Raw genomic sequence first — 17,150 nt, 5'->3', positions numbered from 1 at the left:
CCTCGTTTATCGCGGTAGATAGGTTCCAGACGCGGGCGCGATAGGTGAAAATCCGCGAAGTAGTGACAGCATATTTACCTATTTATTTAACATGTATATTCGGACTTTTAAAACCTTCCCTTGTACGTAGTACTGTTAACAAACCACCCTTTAATGTACAGAACACTTAATGCATGTACTACAGCACCCTAAACTAAAACAGGCACAAATATTAAAGGCGATTTTATATCATGTGTTTCCTAAACACCTAAAAAGCACGATAAAAAATGGCAACCAATGTTTTGTTTACGTTCATCTCTGATCATAATGAAGAAACAAACTCATTTAGTGTACACATATATGTACGTATAGGTTAGTTTTTGCATCGATTATATTGATTATACAGTACTGTATGTTGATTTTTTTATTACCAATGTTTTAGTTTACGTATTTTTCTTAGGACTTCCAAATGAAATCTTTTTCTTTAGGACGCCGCCTGAAACGACGGCGTGTACGCTCAGTAAACAACCACGCTCAGAACAAACAAGGCATTTAACGCGCATGATGATAGTGATAAATAATGATACAGTACATACAGTATTTACAGTAAAAGCATTTACAAAATAAGTTACCTTACAAATATAAATTATACAGTACTTGTACGTAGCAAAGCAGGAAAACAATTTGAGAGAGAGAGAGAGAGAGAGAGAGAGAGAGAGAGAGAGAGAGAGAGAGAGAGAGAGAGAGAGAGAGAGAGAGAGATTGTTTTACGTACGTAAATGTAAATTTTAAACAAAAAAAATATGATAGGTTACAACATGTAGACTTTTAAAACCTTCCCTTTAACTTAATGCATACAGTACGTACATTACTAAACTATAAAACAGGTTAAAGTAAAAAATAAAGATTGTTACTGTACTCACCACGAAAGAAGTTCAAGAAAAACTTGAATGACGATGGCGATGAATTTGCTGCACAGTAGAAATGATGATGATGAAGCTGATGATGTGTTCTACTGTGCAGTCAATGATAGTATTTTACGTCTCTTCAGATGGAGGTGTCTTTTCCTGGGACACCTCTTCAACTTCTTCAATTTCTTCCGAAGGCGTACTAGCAGGAGGAACTGGCTCTTTTTTGCGAGGCTGAAAAAACATTGTGATCGGAAGTTGTTGCCGCTGCTTCTTTTTTCGATCCAAGAGCATCCTGTAGGGAGTCGTGATGTCATCAACCTTGTTGCAGAATTGCATCGAGCGAACCATATCCTCGTCCCACTCTTGCAACATTTCTTTCGCCTCCTTCATATGGTTGCAGAACTTGGCAAGCCGTTCTAATGTTAAGCCCGTTTCTTCGACATTTTCTTGGGTCTCTTCCTGGGTACCCTCACTCTCTTCCTCACTTGCCGATTTCGTCAGGTCTTCGAGGTCTGCGTCAGTTAGGGGCTGGGAATGGCAGTCCAACAACTCGTCGACGTCTTCAGTCGTCATGTCGCCAAACCCGTCACCCCCAATTATGGCAGCCAACTGCACAGATTTCCGTATTGCAGAGTGTTGGATTTCCGACGGAGTAAATCCCTTGTCGTCGTAAACAATATCGGGCCACAGCTTCTTCCAGCTCGCATTTACGGTTGCAGGTTTCATCTCTTGAAGTGCCTTTTGAATATTCTGCAGGCACGTGGCTATGGTGTACTGCCGCCAGTACGCCTTCAAGTTGAAGTCTTCATCCTCGTCATCTTGGGCAGCATCCACACACGCAACGAGGTCCGCCAAGGTATTCTTCGTGTAGAGGGCCTTGAACGCCCTGATAACCCCCTGGTCCATTGGTTGAATTAATGACGTGGTGTTGGGTGGCAGGAACTCAACCTGAACGCCCTCACGCGACAGGTCAGTTGCGTGTCCACCAGCGTTATCCATAAGGAGAAGGATCTTGAATGGCAAGCCCTTCTCTAAGAGATATTCATGGACTTGCGGGATGAAACACTGGTGGAACCAGTTGGAGGTCAGCATCTTCGTAATCCATGCTTTTTGATTATGCATCCAGTACACGGGAAGGAGATTCTTATTTTTATTTTTCAAAGCGCGAGGATTTTTCGACTTATAAATAAGCCCCCGGCTTTAACAAAAATCCAGCAGCATTGCCACACATCACGAGGGTAACGCGATCCTTGAATGCCTTAAAGCCAGAGGCTTTGGCTTCCTCTTTGAACAGGAAAGTTCGCGACGGCATTCTCTTCCAAAACAAGCCGGTTTCATCCATATTAAAGACTTGTTCCGGCTTGTATCCACCTTCAGCGATAATGTTCTTGAAAGTCTGGTTCACGTAAGTTTCAGCAGCGGCAGTGTCAGCGGAAGCAGACTCCCCATGCAGGGAAACGCTTTTCAGGGCGAAGCGTTTCTGAAACTTCGCGAACCATCCTTTGCTTGCGGAAAAAACGTTTCTGAGGCTGGGAATCAGTGGATGTCCCTGGTTGAGGATCATCTGCATCATCATCATCTTCAGCATGGTTGCCGTCGTCCTCTTTAGGTTCCTTTGCAGCAAAATTCTCATATAAGCTCAAAGCCTTTGTTTGGATGGTGTTCGTATCCAACGCTATGTTCTTCTTCCGGCAGTCGGCAATCCACACAGCTAAAGCACCTTCCATGCGTACGATCGTTTTATTACGCGTTGTAACGACTCGCTTCGCTGATCTGCTAAAGGTGATTGCAGCAGTCTTTCTAATGTTCGCCTCGTCCTTCTTGATGTAGCGAACGGTGGATTCGTTGATGCCAAAATGGCGGCCGGCGGCCGCGTAACTTCTACCATCTTTTAACATGTCGAGAAGCATAACCTTCTCAGCTATCGTCATCATTCTTCGGTGGCGTTTAGGCTCACTACCAGCCTTACTAGAAGCAGAACGCTTGGGAGGCATTGTAACAGAAAGTTCAACAAAAAGTTCAACTTAAAACAGTCGCACACAGCACAGATTAAACTTCACAAACTTAAGAACGTCTACTCAGCAATACGCGGAAAGAGAAAGTGAACGATGCAGCCCCGCGAGAACTTTGATGCTGCGGGTAGAAGATGCGGGCAAAACACCAATCACAGGCTAGATAACAAAACTTGAGTTTTGATTCGTCATCTATCAGCGCTTGAACCAATCACAACCCGTCTTAGTACTATGGCGCGTTGGTTACTCATAGAAGATGCCCCCGCGCATACTGAACGTACGTAGATTAAGTACAATACAGTACCGTAATAATAATAAATAATGATAATAATACTGTACAGTAATAATAATAATAATAATGATTAATAATAATAACAATAATAATTTTATTAACAACAACAACAATAATAATAATAATAACAATAATAATAAAAATTTACGTACGTACGCTATTTTACGCCTCTCTCTCTCTCTCTCTCTCTCTCTCTCTCTCTCTCTCTCTCTCTCTCTCTTGTACGCTTACAGTATTCGAAATGTGATTTTTGCAACAAAGAATATTATTGGATGCAGTACTGTACTACGTACGTATACATACAAAAGATTCATGGAAAAGAAGCACATCCATTACAGTACACACCATTCTAATATGGTATGACTGCATCTGATTTGCGTTTCATGTTCGATTTAATTTTACTACGTACTGAATTATCGTATGATCACATTCTCTTTTCGTGTTTTATTTCTTTCTGTGCTGAATTATATATCATATGTAATGCAATGAACAATCAGTAAGAGCAGATATTACTAATTACAGTATTAATGGAATTACAGGTAACAAAATATCGTATTTGGTTATCTTCAGATTTCGCGGTATTTTCGAATTTTCCGGAAAATCCGCGATATGTATATATATATGGGTTATGGGAAAACCCCGCGAAGTGGTGAATCCGCGATTGTCGAACCGCGAAGTAGCGAGGGTTCACTGTATATATATACAGTGATGCCTCAGGATACGAAATTAATCCGTTCAGGATGCGGTTTCGTATCCTGAGTCGCGTTTTACATGTAAATAGCCTAATCCGTTAAGCCTTATAAAAAGTCACCTTTTCTTTCATAAACACGCTAAACTGTTGTAATAAACATGCATTGCAGCCATTTCTATCATTCAATAATTAACACAACCGTTAAAAACAGCCTAATCCATTCCAGAAACCACTATGAGATTATTCAATAATGTACAGTACGTAGTTATAGCCAAGTTATCCCCCCCAAGCCCAAAGAAAACGGTCCGTTTTCTTTACTACGGTACGATACTGTATAAAAGTTACGGTACTGTATGTATGTAAAGCATTTAGATCAGTGAAGGTGTATTGTTACTGTACCTGTACGTACACCTAAATTAATGATTGATACTGTACCTGTACACTCTGAAAAAAAGGTTACAGTTAATTAGTGTAACAAAAAAGTTGAAACTTACCTTTTGATTGAGACGATGTCCGATAGCGAAGTCGCGGCAGAGGAGGATGGCATAAGGCAGAAAACGTAACAAGTGACAGACTACGTACAGTAATTTACACACTTAACACATTAACACTTAAACTTTACAAAATAAAAAAAATGGCAGAAATAATTAACACTTAACATTACGTATGGAAAACTATAAAATGAAAGAAAAAATTACTTTAACACTTAACGGTAACATAAAACTTAAAATTGAATTTTTTTTTTTTTTTTGCCTTTTTATAACTTTACGTTTTTCTTATTTTCTAAATCTCTTCTACTTCTTCATCACTTTCTTTTTTCTGTTTCTTTTCTTTACTTTCACCTTCTACTTCTTCATCTCTTTCTTTTTTCTGTTTCTTTTCTTTACTTTCACCTTCGTCTTGGCCTACCAATACCGCTGGCCTCTTTAATAAGAAACTATCCATTGAAGCTTGTTTCTGCCTACTTTTCAACACATTTCTAAAATGCGTTAGGCAAATGTCATTGCAGTGTTGAAGCGCACGGTTGGTATAAACTTTTTCTGGATGTTCCTTTTCGACGTAGTCTGCCATTTTATGGAAACATGCAAGAATTTCCTTAATGTCTGCCGTTTTCAAAGGTGCAACATCCTCCTCATCACCGCTAGAGAACTGCTCTTGAACATCACTCACTTGCATCGTCTCCAACTCCTTCAAGTCGTCCGTCGTCAACTCCTCGTGGTGCTCCTCGATAAGTTCATCGATATCTTCCGCGCTAACTTCCAGCCCCATGGACGTACCAAGATGTACGATGTCAGCCACCTCAGACTGCTAAATTGGTTCAGGATCGTCAACGTTCTCGGCTTCTCCTCCAGGCTTCCCGAACCCCTCGAAGTCTCGTGCAGAGACAGCATCGGGCCACAGCTTCCTCCAAGATGAGTTTAGGGTACGCCTCGAAACTTCCTGCCAAGCGAGATCGATGAGTTTGAGGCATATCACGATGTTGAAGTGATCTTTCCAAAATTCACGCAGAGTGAGGTTTGTACTCTCTGTGACTTGGAAACATCTCTTGAAGAGATGCTTCGTGTACAATTTTTTAAAATTAGAAATAACTTGCTGGTCCATGGGCTGGAGGAGAGGGGTGGTGTTAGGCGGTAGATACAGGACCTTTATGAAGGAATACTCGGCCAGAAGATATTCCTCGAGGCCAGGAGGGTGAGCTGGAGCATTGTCCAACACCAGCAGACATTTCATAGGGAGGCGGTTTTCTTCCAAATATTTTCGGACAGTCGGACCGAAGCAGACATTCACCCAATCAATGAACAGTTGCCTCGTTACCCAGGCTTTTGCATTCGCCTTCCACATCACGGGAAGGTTCTCCTTAATAACTTTGTGGGCTTTGAAGGCTCGGGGATTTTCTGAATGGTACACCAGCAGGGGCTTTATCTTGCAGTCCCCACTGGCGTTTGCACAAAAAGCAAGGGTAAGCCTGTCCTTCATAGGCTTATGTCCGGGTAGCCTCTTCTCCGCCGTGATGAATGTCCGACGAGGCATTTTCTTCCAGAAAAGCCCAGTTTCGTCGCAATTGAAAACTTGCTGCGAAGTGTAGCCTTCCTGCAGAGTCAACTCCTCGAACGTTTTAACAAAGGCTTCGGCAGCCTTCATGTCCGAGCTGGCTGCCTCCCCATGCCGTACCACTGAATGGATGCCAGTCCTTTTCTTGAACTTCTCAAACCACCCACGAGAAGCCTTAAACTCTGGGGGTTCCTGCTGGGATGTTCCTTCTCCTGCTCCTTCTTCGGCCTGAGCACGCACGAGATCACCGAAAATGGCGGAGGCCTTCTGGCAAATTGTAGTCTCAGTGATGGTGTCTCCTGAGATCTCTTTGTCCTTGATCCACACAAGAAGCAGCCTCTCCATCTCGTCATGCACGTGCGTTCTCTTGTTGGAGAAAATAGTGACGCCCTTAGAAGGTGTTGCTGCTTTGATGGCCGCCTTCTGCTTCAGGATGGTGCCTATCGTAGACGGATTCCGGCCATACTCCTTGGCGATCACACTTAAACGCATGCCAGACTCGTACTTTTTAACGATTTCAAGTTTCGTCTCCATCGAGAGCATCGTCTTCTTCTTCTTTCCTTCGGCAACATTCTTGGGACCCATGGCTTCAGTAATACGTAATATAATACACTACGTAACGTTATATACAGTCTATGTATAGTAAACACTAATACAGTACAGTGCACAGTAACGAAAGTTTATTAACGATAACACGTGGCGTACGAATGTACTGTATATTAACACAAAGTCAAACAAGCGAAAGCACACAACACAATATCTGTTAACGATACCGCGGTCGGAACGAAAAGAGAGAGAGAGAGATGAACGCCCGTGCGTAGGCAAGCTGGGATAGTTGCCGACCAATAGGAAAGCAGGATCTTATGGCGTCAGCTAGCGTCTGAGTAGGGAGATAACCAATGGGTGAGCGGGAGGCTGTAAGTGAGTCTACCCAAGTTCAAAGTCTGGCGGCGCGCGCTTTTTAAAATTACTCTCGGCGAAGAGTTGGGATCTCGTAAGGTTTTCGTATCCTGAAATTTTATCCGTATCCTGGGGCATAAAAATCTTCGAATCACTTTTCGCATCCTGAATTTTTCGTAAGCAGAAACTTTCGTATCCAGAGGTATCACTGTATATATATATATATATATATATATATATATATATATATATATATATATATATATATATATATATATATATATATATATATATATATATATATATATATATATATATATATATATATATATATATAAAGATGGACTATGTAACCAAAATGGGTTCTCAATGGCTTGGACTCATGTTATTTACTGTTTTGTGACCTTTCGTTTTATTCCTTGAGGCCTTTTATTTTTAGATTTTAAAGATGAATATTCTATTGCTGCATGTAGTCAAGTTTACGAATGTATATAAGAATTTAAATGCATATACTCTACTAAATTGAGAAAACTGTTGATAACTTGCTGTTAACATGTTAGACTTTCATTGGTTATAGTTCTGAAATGTGTGTAACATGGTTTTCATAAAACTCTTTTAAGAAAGGTTATTGATTTCCTTGTGCTTGGTTATGTAATGCAACTAATATTTATCTTTCAGCAAAAAATGAGTTGTATAATGTGTTTATCAGCTAAATGAGTGGTACTCTATTTTCAAATTTAAACTTTGTTCTTATATTGTTTCTTTTGTTTGTTTATATATTGTTTTATTAGTCATATTTTTTTTTCAAGGAAAATAATCTCATTGCAGTATGGATGGAGCTCATGGTACCCCTTATTGGCTTGAAGAACTACTCAGCATATGTAGTAGATTATGGCAGTGATGTTTTTAGTGGGGGAGGAGGTGGGGCCACTAAGGAATACGGTGATGTTCTGGGAGTCCGAGAATTTTTTTCAATTCTTGATTTTACCTGGTGTTCTTCTGGATCTTTGGCAAAACCAGTGCAGAGACAGCTATTTGCATTATATCCAAAAGTCAAGGTAATTTATTCTTGTAATCTCTTCTATAATTTTCCAGTGGTGCTTTTTCATAGTGTTAATTTTGAATTCCTTTCAGATTTGAATGTCTAATACTTCATCATTCATAGCAGACTCATTGATCATATTTAGGCCAGAACTTAGTCTGTTTACCAGGTAGTTAGCATTTGACTTTGACTATGTTTTAAGAAAATTGTTAAGGGTTTACTCACTTAGTGATTGTAATGGGGGTAGCGATATTCTCTTGTCTGTACTTATGATAATGGATAAAAACTAGTCTGGAAACCAATAATTATGCTATAACCAGAGAAGACTACCTGTTCCTGTGTTAAATAATTTGATGCTAGTGTTTCAGCCTTTTTAGTTCAGAGTTTTCTCCTCCTCTTTTTTAGCTGCTGAAGGAGCAAAATCACTTATATAGATGGGGAATGTTACAAAGAAGACTCCCATAGGAAATTTATCACCCTACAGTAAATAAATTGTCAAATTAAGAAATTTATTATTAGAAGTAAACTTTTCAAATTGAAGCAACTGTAGTAAAATGGCTGTAATTAGTGATTGAAGATAAGTATTGGGAAGTAGGTGTAATGAATCTGAGTTGGTGGTAAGAAACTTACTATTTGTCATCTTATGGAGGAGGAAACTATTAATTGGCTTGGACTGTATTGTATAGTGTGCTGTATTGCCTTGTCAATTTTTTTTTAGTTAGATATCAGTTATATACAGTACAGTTAACCTTCAGTTTTTGCTGGGTTAAAGTAATAGAGACCAGTATGAAACTTATAAGAATTGCAAAATTTTGATGCCTTAAGATCAGTTGACTCATCATCACCCTCACCAAAAGACTTTTACTTACTCTCAATCAACTAACAGCCTAAACAACTCACTGTATTAACATTTCCATGTAAGGAAAAGAACCAATCATTTCGGTTCTAGTGGTATTTCCGACCAATCAGGCAGTCTCTCATTAGTAAAAAGGCTATGGTTTGTATTTTGCGTAAAAACAAATCTCAAATTTTTTAAGTAATTTTTATTGGTTCAGTAAGTGGAATACAACCCTACTCAATTTATTTATGGGTATTACTTTCGGTGAAGCTGAAATGACGAGCCATTAAAATTTAGCAAGGGTTAACTACCCACACTGCTAGTTAGGGGAGTAGCTTACTACCGCTCCCACTCACACAATGGTGATTTAGCCCATTTTACTTTTTGGCTCGGATGGAGACCGGTTGTTACCGCTCTTCCCTCTCGCCTATTTTGGACTGCCATTAAGTTTTGTCTTTTAACTTACTTTTTTCTTTTATATATATATATATATATATATATATATATATATATATATATATATATATATATATATATATATATATATATATATATATATATATATATATATAAATATATATCTATATAAATTTATTTATTTATTTAATTATTTATTTGGGCTCAGCCATGTCCTGATGGAAGGTTCCTTTAGGTAGCTTTCTAAGGGATATTTGGCTACAGTGATACTCCCAGAGAATTGACCACAGGTCTCCAGAATTCTAACTCCTGGCACGAGTATCTTTAGTATAACTCTTAAGGATATCGCATAATATCAGGGGACGAATTTCTTGATACGACACATAGCGATCTTCACGCCGAATAGAGTTTTCGCTTTGAGGGGGAAGAGTGGCGAAATAGAAGGAGAGCCATTATCAAGGTTACCCGGTGGATCCCTTCCCAGTAGTACTATGGCATACTATTCCTTTAGAAGTAGCCAATTAAGCACAGTGTTTCTCCCACTTGCTCTCGGTGTTGTTACTTTTCTCAAGGATTATTACAATGCAATCTCCAGTATCTTCATCCTCTGGAAAGTTGAGTGTTTAATCTTTCCTGTGTGTAATTTTTGGCTTCCTTCTCACAGTAAAATTAGCATAATTTAGGTGCGTTAAGTGGAGCAGAGCCTGCACCGGAGGCGTCCATTTTGAGACCGCTGTCGTACGCCATAAATGCTTTATTTAATTAGTAGTACGGCGTTCCCGGTATTTAGCTATAAAGAAATTCTAGCTATTTAGGCAAATTATACTAGTAAAGATAAGATTTACACATGTAATATTTCCTCTTCAGATGAAATGTTTCGATCGTATACGATAGGGCCTCGGTGGTACTAGCGTAGCCGAGATTCCGGCTCGAGTTAGGCTAGCCTAATGCGTTTTAGTATACTTTAGTAACGTTATCCCCGTTTAACCTCTTGTGTCGTTTTATTAATTCAATCGGAGATATAAATATCTCCTAGAATTACTATCATAATTCGATACTCTTCTCTTTTAGAGATTTGAGGATAAACCCTTCCTTCCCCCTTAGTGCCGCCAGCCCAGGTGGCAAGACGAAAGACGCAACCCTATCTTTCGTCTTGCCATTAAGTAGTGTACTCCGGCTTGACTTGAGATAGTGTTTTCTGTCAATCCTCTTTGCCGGTGAGTATCCCGGCTTTGAAATACAACAGTATCTCAGGGTTTTAAGTCTTGTTGCTGGCAACACTACCGATGGGGGATTAGTCATTCCCCTGCCGGTTACAATGTTGCTGACATAGGAAACTCAGCTTCCCTAGTCCACAGCCGAAAGGGTGCAGTACAATTGCCGCCACCCTTTTTCCCTTGCGGACTAGAAGACATGTCTTATATCCGGATATGTCTCAGGCTAGGGAATTGTTATTCCTCTGCTGCCCAAGACGGCGCCGTCATAGGAAACTCTGTTTCCTTGATTTGCAGCCGAAAGTAGGAAGCATAACTGCTGCCTTCTTTCTATGCAAAATATAAGACCCTTTCCCTTCCCCTTCTGTCCTTTAGCCGTCACAATCCCTGTGGCCGGTATTCTACAATCACCCCGCTTGCCGGGCTCCTACAAAGGCGGTTAGGTTGCCGCTTCGACCTTCTCCTTAACGGAAGCAATGCTCCCGGAAAGGTTGAGCCGGACCTGACAGCTGCCGGTTGGAAACCCATTTCAACTTTGAGTATTCTTCAGTCCTCCCTTGAACTGCCATCCACAAACCCTGTAACCGGCAGTGCAGCCGGTAACAGATATTGTGGCTGGATGGAAGCTAGAATTAATACATTTTCTCCCCTTCCATTTGAATCCTCATTCTGGAAAGAAGGCAGTAGAGACAGTAGTCCGTACAACCCTAATTATTGTACTAAACTATAATAATACGGTAGTCCTTATCTCCATTCTTTCTCTCTCTCTGTCAGCTAGTGCCGCCAGGTACTAGCCTAGCCCAGTAGTATACCGGCAGAACTACAGTATAAGATTATACAATAGCCAGTATTCCTGCAGTATAACAGTACAACAGTTAGAAAACTACAGTATATAACATACAGTAGTATGATTTTCTAACATACTCTGTGTATCCTTTCACAGTCCTTGTTGAGACTGTTAAGCAAATGTTGAGGTGAAGCGTTCCTTCAACATTTTGATGTATCCTAGATCATCGGAACACCAATAATTACCCTGCAGTATTAATATTTCACTTGTGGTGGAGTTAGTGTTAGTATACACTGACTTCAGCTCTAAGTACTAGAGCTTTTCCACCCTGTAATTTCCCTAATAAGGAAATTAAATATACAGTATTAATATTGAGGGAGGTCACAGCAATTGCCTGGATAGGAAACATAGATATGTGTCTTTCCTATTTCCTTTCTAGCTTACTATCCTAAGCTATAAATATGATAGTAACGATTACTATTTAATGCATGTGAATATATTTATCAGTGTGATAAATTACCCCATACTCATTTCACTCTTTCTTTCCTTACAGGAAGAGGCTAAGGTGAAGTGCACGGTCATGTACTGCAACTACAAAAGGAGGGACTTTTGTGGCCACAAGATGTCCAGGTCTTATGCCCCCTGCTCCATCGCAACTGAAACCCTGAGGTATTGGGATCCGAAGGGTTGCACCGTCTGCTCGGCCTTGATGTCCAAGGGTTTTGGTGATCCCAAGACGGAGTCAAGGGATATTGCGAGGGAAATGCTAAGAAGGTGGGTAAGAGGGTTCTAGGAAAAAAATCTTCCCCCCCCCCCCCCCCCCCGAGGAAAAAATCCCCCGAAGGAAAAAATCCCGCCTGGAAAATATCCCTCCAGCAGGAAAAAATCACCCCAAAGGTAAAAAATAAAAACATGTATCATTAAAGTAATATATTATACAGTAGGGTCCCGAATTATGCGAGAATTTGGTCGATCAATGACCTCGTATAAATGGAAAATCGCATATTTCGAAACACACAACTAACAGAAATAATTACATTTGGGCCATGGCAACCAGCAACTTGCCTATTCAAACGTGTTTACCACCCATTTCTAATACTTTCTATATACTATACTGTATTATTTTATACTTTCAAATTGTTTTTTTTAAATAAATCAAACATTTGATATACTTTAAAGTTCTAATAACTTGAAAAAATGGTTAAAGTTACAACCAGGATGTGTGTAAACACTGTATATTTCTCGTTATAACAGGACCCAAAATACAGACAAATTTTAATGTTTGTCATATCTATTGTATAAGACAACTGGTGAATAGCAAAACCATCACTGTATAGAGTAGCTTTTGTTGTATCATTGAAAATCCTAAATTATCAAAATAAAGGAGATTTCATATCACGAGTTTCCTAAACACGCCATAAAGCACAATGAAAAATGACGACCATTGTTTTGTTTACGTTTATCTCTGATCTTTACGAAGAAACGAATGCATTTACACATCTTTGTATAGGTTAGTTTTATATGATGATTTTGTTATTACCAGTGTTGTTCTACTTAATTTTTTTTAGAACTTCGAAATAAATGAAAAAACGTTTTCCTTTATGACGCCGCCTGAAACGGAAACCTTCCATTTGTTTACTGTACGCTCCATCTTCGATCTTAATAAACAAACGAACGCATTAAACACACCTGATCAAAGTGATAACTATTGATATTAAAAGCATTTAGTAAACATTATGTTATTACAAATATTTTACTTACCGTATCCATAAAAAATTCCTAAAATCGTAGCAAAGCAGGAACACTTTTTTTCATACGTTTATCAACAATAGCAAAGATCCGCTATTAACAGTATGGTAATTTACGATAATTCTAAACTGTTACGAAAGATAATTGTCCTTTCCATATCCAAAATACTTTTCTTAGCTGCAGTTATAAGTCAGCTTGTACCCACCTCAATTATGGAACCATTTGGAAAAAAGGGTAAAAGAAGAAAATCCCAGGCCGGTTTTTAAAGTCATTGAATAATTAGGTTACCGCTAGAACGTTCAATATGATAGAGAAGGTGCGAGATTGGAGAAGTAAGGAAAATTGAATCATGCTTGATTTTTAATAAAACTGAACTTTGTGAAACAACAAAGATTTCATTAGAGAGAGAGAGAGAGAGAGAGAGAGAGAGAGAGAGAGAGAGAGAGAGAGAGAGAGAGAGAGAGAGAGAGAGAGAGAGAGAGAGAGATGGTTTTAAATGTACTAAACAATAAATATGATAGGTTATAAGAAATTGGTGCTTATGTAATATTAACTGTATAGATGGTTTGAATAAGTTAAGAAATGGTATAAACAATGCTTTGTTATTGTATTCGTACGCTCATATTCTTGAGAGCGAGAGCTAGACATCAGCTGATCTGATCACAGCCAAAAGTTAAACAAAAATAAGTCGGCAATACTCGATTTATAAAACATTTCCGAGATTTAAAACAAAACTACAGGGTTTTCTTAAAGCACAATTAACTATTTAAATACAGTGAGCCCTCGTTTATCGCGGTAGATAGGTTCCAGACCCGACCGCGATAGGTGAAAATCCGCGAAGTAGTGACACCATATTTACGTATTTATCTAACATGTATATTCAGACTTTTAAAACCTTCCCTTGTACGTAGTACTGTTAACAAACTACCCTTTAATGTACAGAACACTTAATGCATGTGCTACAGTACCCTAAACTAAAACAGGCACAAGTATTAAAGGCGATTTTATATCATGCGTTTCCTAAACACGCCAAAAAGCACGATAAAAAATGGCAACCAATGTTTTGTTTACGTTTACCTCTGATCATAATGAAGAAACAAACACATTTACACATCTGTGTATAGGTTAGTTTTTGCATCGATTATATTGATTATTCAGTACAGTATGTTGATTTTGTTATTACAGGCATTTAACGCGCATGATGAAAGTGATAAATAATGATATTACAGTAAAAGCTTTTAGAAAATATGTTATTACAAATATTATTTACCGTATCTAAATTATATAAAATCATACAGTACATAGGCCTATGTAGCAAAGCAGGAAAACAATTTGAGAGAGAGAGAGAGAGAGAGAGAGAGAGAGAGAGAGAGAGTGAGTGTGTGTGTGTGTGAGAGTGAGTGAGTGTGGGTGTGTGTTGTTGTACGTACGTACAGTAAATGTAAATTTTAAACAAAAAAATATGATAGGTTATAACATGTATATTTAGACTTTTAAAACCTTCCCTTTAACTTAATGCATACTAAATTAAAACAGGCACAAATATTAAAATGTTAGAATATTAAAGTAAAACATGTATAAAAAAAATAAAGATTGTTACTGTACTCACCATGAAAGAAGTTGTAGAAAAACTTGAATGATGATGGCGATGAATTTGCTGCACAGTAGAAATGATGATGATGAAGCTGATGATGTCTTGTACTGTGCAGCCAATGATAGTATTTTACGTTTCTTCAGACGGAGTTGTCTTTTCCTGGGACACCTCTTCAACTTCTTCCAGGGACACTTCTTCAATTTCTTCTGAAGGCATAGTAGCAGGAGGAACTGGCTCTTTTTTGCGAGGCTGGAAGAACATTGTGATCGGAAGTTGCTGCCGCTGCTTCTTTTTTCGCTCGAAGAGCATCTTGTAGGGAGTCATGATGTCATCGATCTTGTTGCAGAATTGCATAGACCGAACCATATCCTCGTCCCACTCTTGCGACATTTCTTTCACCTCCTTCGCATGGTTGCAGAACTTGGCAAGCCGTTCTAATGTTAAGCCCGTTTCTTCAACATTTTCTTGGGTCTTCCTGCGTTTCACTCTCTTCTTCACTGGCCGATTTCGTCAGGTCTTCTAGGTCTGCGTCAGTTAGCGGCTGGGAATGGCAGTCCAACAACTCGTCGACGTCTTCAGTCGTCGTGTCGCCAAACCCGTCACCTCCAATTATCGCAGTCAACTGCACAGATTTGCGTATTGCAGAGTGTTGAATCTCAGACGGTGTAAATCCCTCGTCATCGTAAACAATCTGGGGCCACAACTTCTTCCAGCTCGCATTAACAGTAATAGGTTTCATTTCTTGCAGTGCCTTCTGGATGTTCTGCAAGCACGTGGCTATTGTGTACTTCCGCCAGTACGCCTTCAAATTGAAATTTTCATCTTCATCTTCTTGGGCAGCATCCACACACGCAACGAGGTCCGCCAAGTTATTCTTCGTGTAGAGGGCCTTGAACGCCCTGATAACCCCCTGGTCCATCGGTTGAATTAATGACGTGGTGTTGGGTGGCAGGAACTCAACCAGAATGCCCTCATGCGACAGGTCAGTTGTGTGTCCACCAGCGTTATCCATAAGGAGAAGGATCTTAAATGGCAAGCCCTTCTCTACGAGATATTTGCTGACTTGCGGGATAAAACACTGGTGGAACCAGTTGGAGATCAGCATCTTCGTAATCCATGCTTTTTTATTATGCATCCAGTACACGGGAAGGAGATTCTTATTTTTATTTTTCAAAGCGCGAGGATTTTTCGACTTGTAAATAAGCCCCGGCTTTAGCAAAAATCCAGCAGCATTGATACACATCATGAGGGTAACACGATCTTTGAATGCTTTAAAGCCAGCGGCTTTGGCTTCTTTGCACAGGAAAGTTCGCGACGGCATTCTCTTCCAAAATAAGCCGGTCTCATCCATATATCCATATTAAACACTTGTTCCGGCTTGTATCTGTGGAGAGAGAGAGAGAGAGAGAGAGAGAGAGAGAGAGAGAGAGAGAGAGAGAGAGAGAGAGAGAGAGAGAGAGAGTGTGAGTGAGTGAGTGAGTGAGTGTGAGTGAGTGAGTGAGTGAGTGAGTGAGTGAGTGAGTGAGTGAGTGAGTGAGTGAGTGTTTAAATGAGATTGTTTGTTTATGTTTTTAGTTAGGTTACGACAGTGGTGAATGTTTCGGAGCGAATGCTTTTTGATTTGACTGCTGATAGAGGTGGTTGTGTGTGTGATTGCTGGATTTACTGTTATTCTTTATTACCAGCAAGGAAGTGATTATTTATTTTAACAGTAAGTACTGTTTTGTTTATCTTTGCTTGTCGTGATTGTGAATGATAGGAACAGTTTATTATTTATCTTTGATTATAGTGCGATAGTTTAGTTAGCTAGGAGTGTTTGTAAGTGTTTTTCTTTTTTTCATTTTTCAGGCCGTAATTCCTCCTTTGGAGAGACCAAAGTTTTTCAGAAAGTGGATGTATTGGTGATGACTTGGCCTGTATTATGATTTTGTTTGGATTGCTCATTTGATTGACCAACTGTTAACGACCTGGCTTATTTATTACAATTAAGATTTCGTATGATGATGATGATGATATCGACGACGATGACACCCATGACCCTTAGGAGTTAAGGCTGTTATGGAAATTTAAGACAGTCTTCGGGTTTCATATAGTGGTGTTGTGCCATAAAAGACAGTTGGCTTGTGTGTGGCGATAGTGTTGGTGTCTATAAAATATATATGAACACAGATATTTATTTGGGTGTTGGTGTGCGGTTGATTTAAGTTTTTTTAGGGGTTTTGTTGATTATTTGAATGGTGGTTATTGTATATTTAGTGTGAAGTTTTTGATTAGTTGTAAGTGTGATTATTATTTTGATTGTGAATGGTTCCATGTTAAGTATTGTGGTATTAGGAAATATAGTTTTAAGGTCATGTTTTTGTTTATTTTGTCCTTTTGTCTAAGAGTCTGGTTTTAGATAACGTCAGGGGAAAGTTTGTGTTGAGGAGACAATTGCCAGTAAGTAAGATTCAAGGGTGTGGGGTTTGTTATTGCAACATCCCGCCACAGTATCCACCTTCAGCGATAATGTTCTTGAACGTCTCGTTCGCGTAAGTTTCAGCAGCGGCAGTGTCAGCGGAAGCAGCCTCGCCATGCAGGGAAACGCTTTTCAGGCCGAAGCGTTTCTGAAACTTCGCGAACCATCCTTTGCTGGCGGAAAAACGTTGTTTATGAGGCTGGAAATCAGTGGA

At 39.4% G+C, this 17,150-nt stretch overlaps 1 protein-coding gene across 1 annotated transcript in view; it reads left to right on the top strand.

Moving 5' to 3' along the window:
* Window positions 1-17,150, top strand: part of Tmem214 (Transmembrane protein 214) — a 377,130-nt gene that overhangs the window by 134,143 nt on the left and 225,837 nt on the right. The window contains 1 exon segment of the mRNA XM_068372549.1: window positions 7,666-7,895. Coding sequence (XP_068228650.1) covers window positions 7,666-7,895 — 230 coding nt within the window.

This window comes from Palaemon carinicauda, chromosome 4 (genome assembly GCF_036898095.1).
Source record: "Palaemon carinicauda isolate YSFRI2023 chromosome 4, ASM3689809v2, whole genome shotgun sequence".
Lineage (NCBI taxonomy): Eukaryota > Metazoa > Arthropoda > Malacostraca > Decapoda > Palaemonidae > Palaemon > Palaemon carinicauda.
The sequence above is the reverse complement of the archived record's forward strand: the minus strand, read 5'-3'. Positions and strand labels throughout refer to the sequence as shown.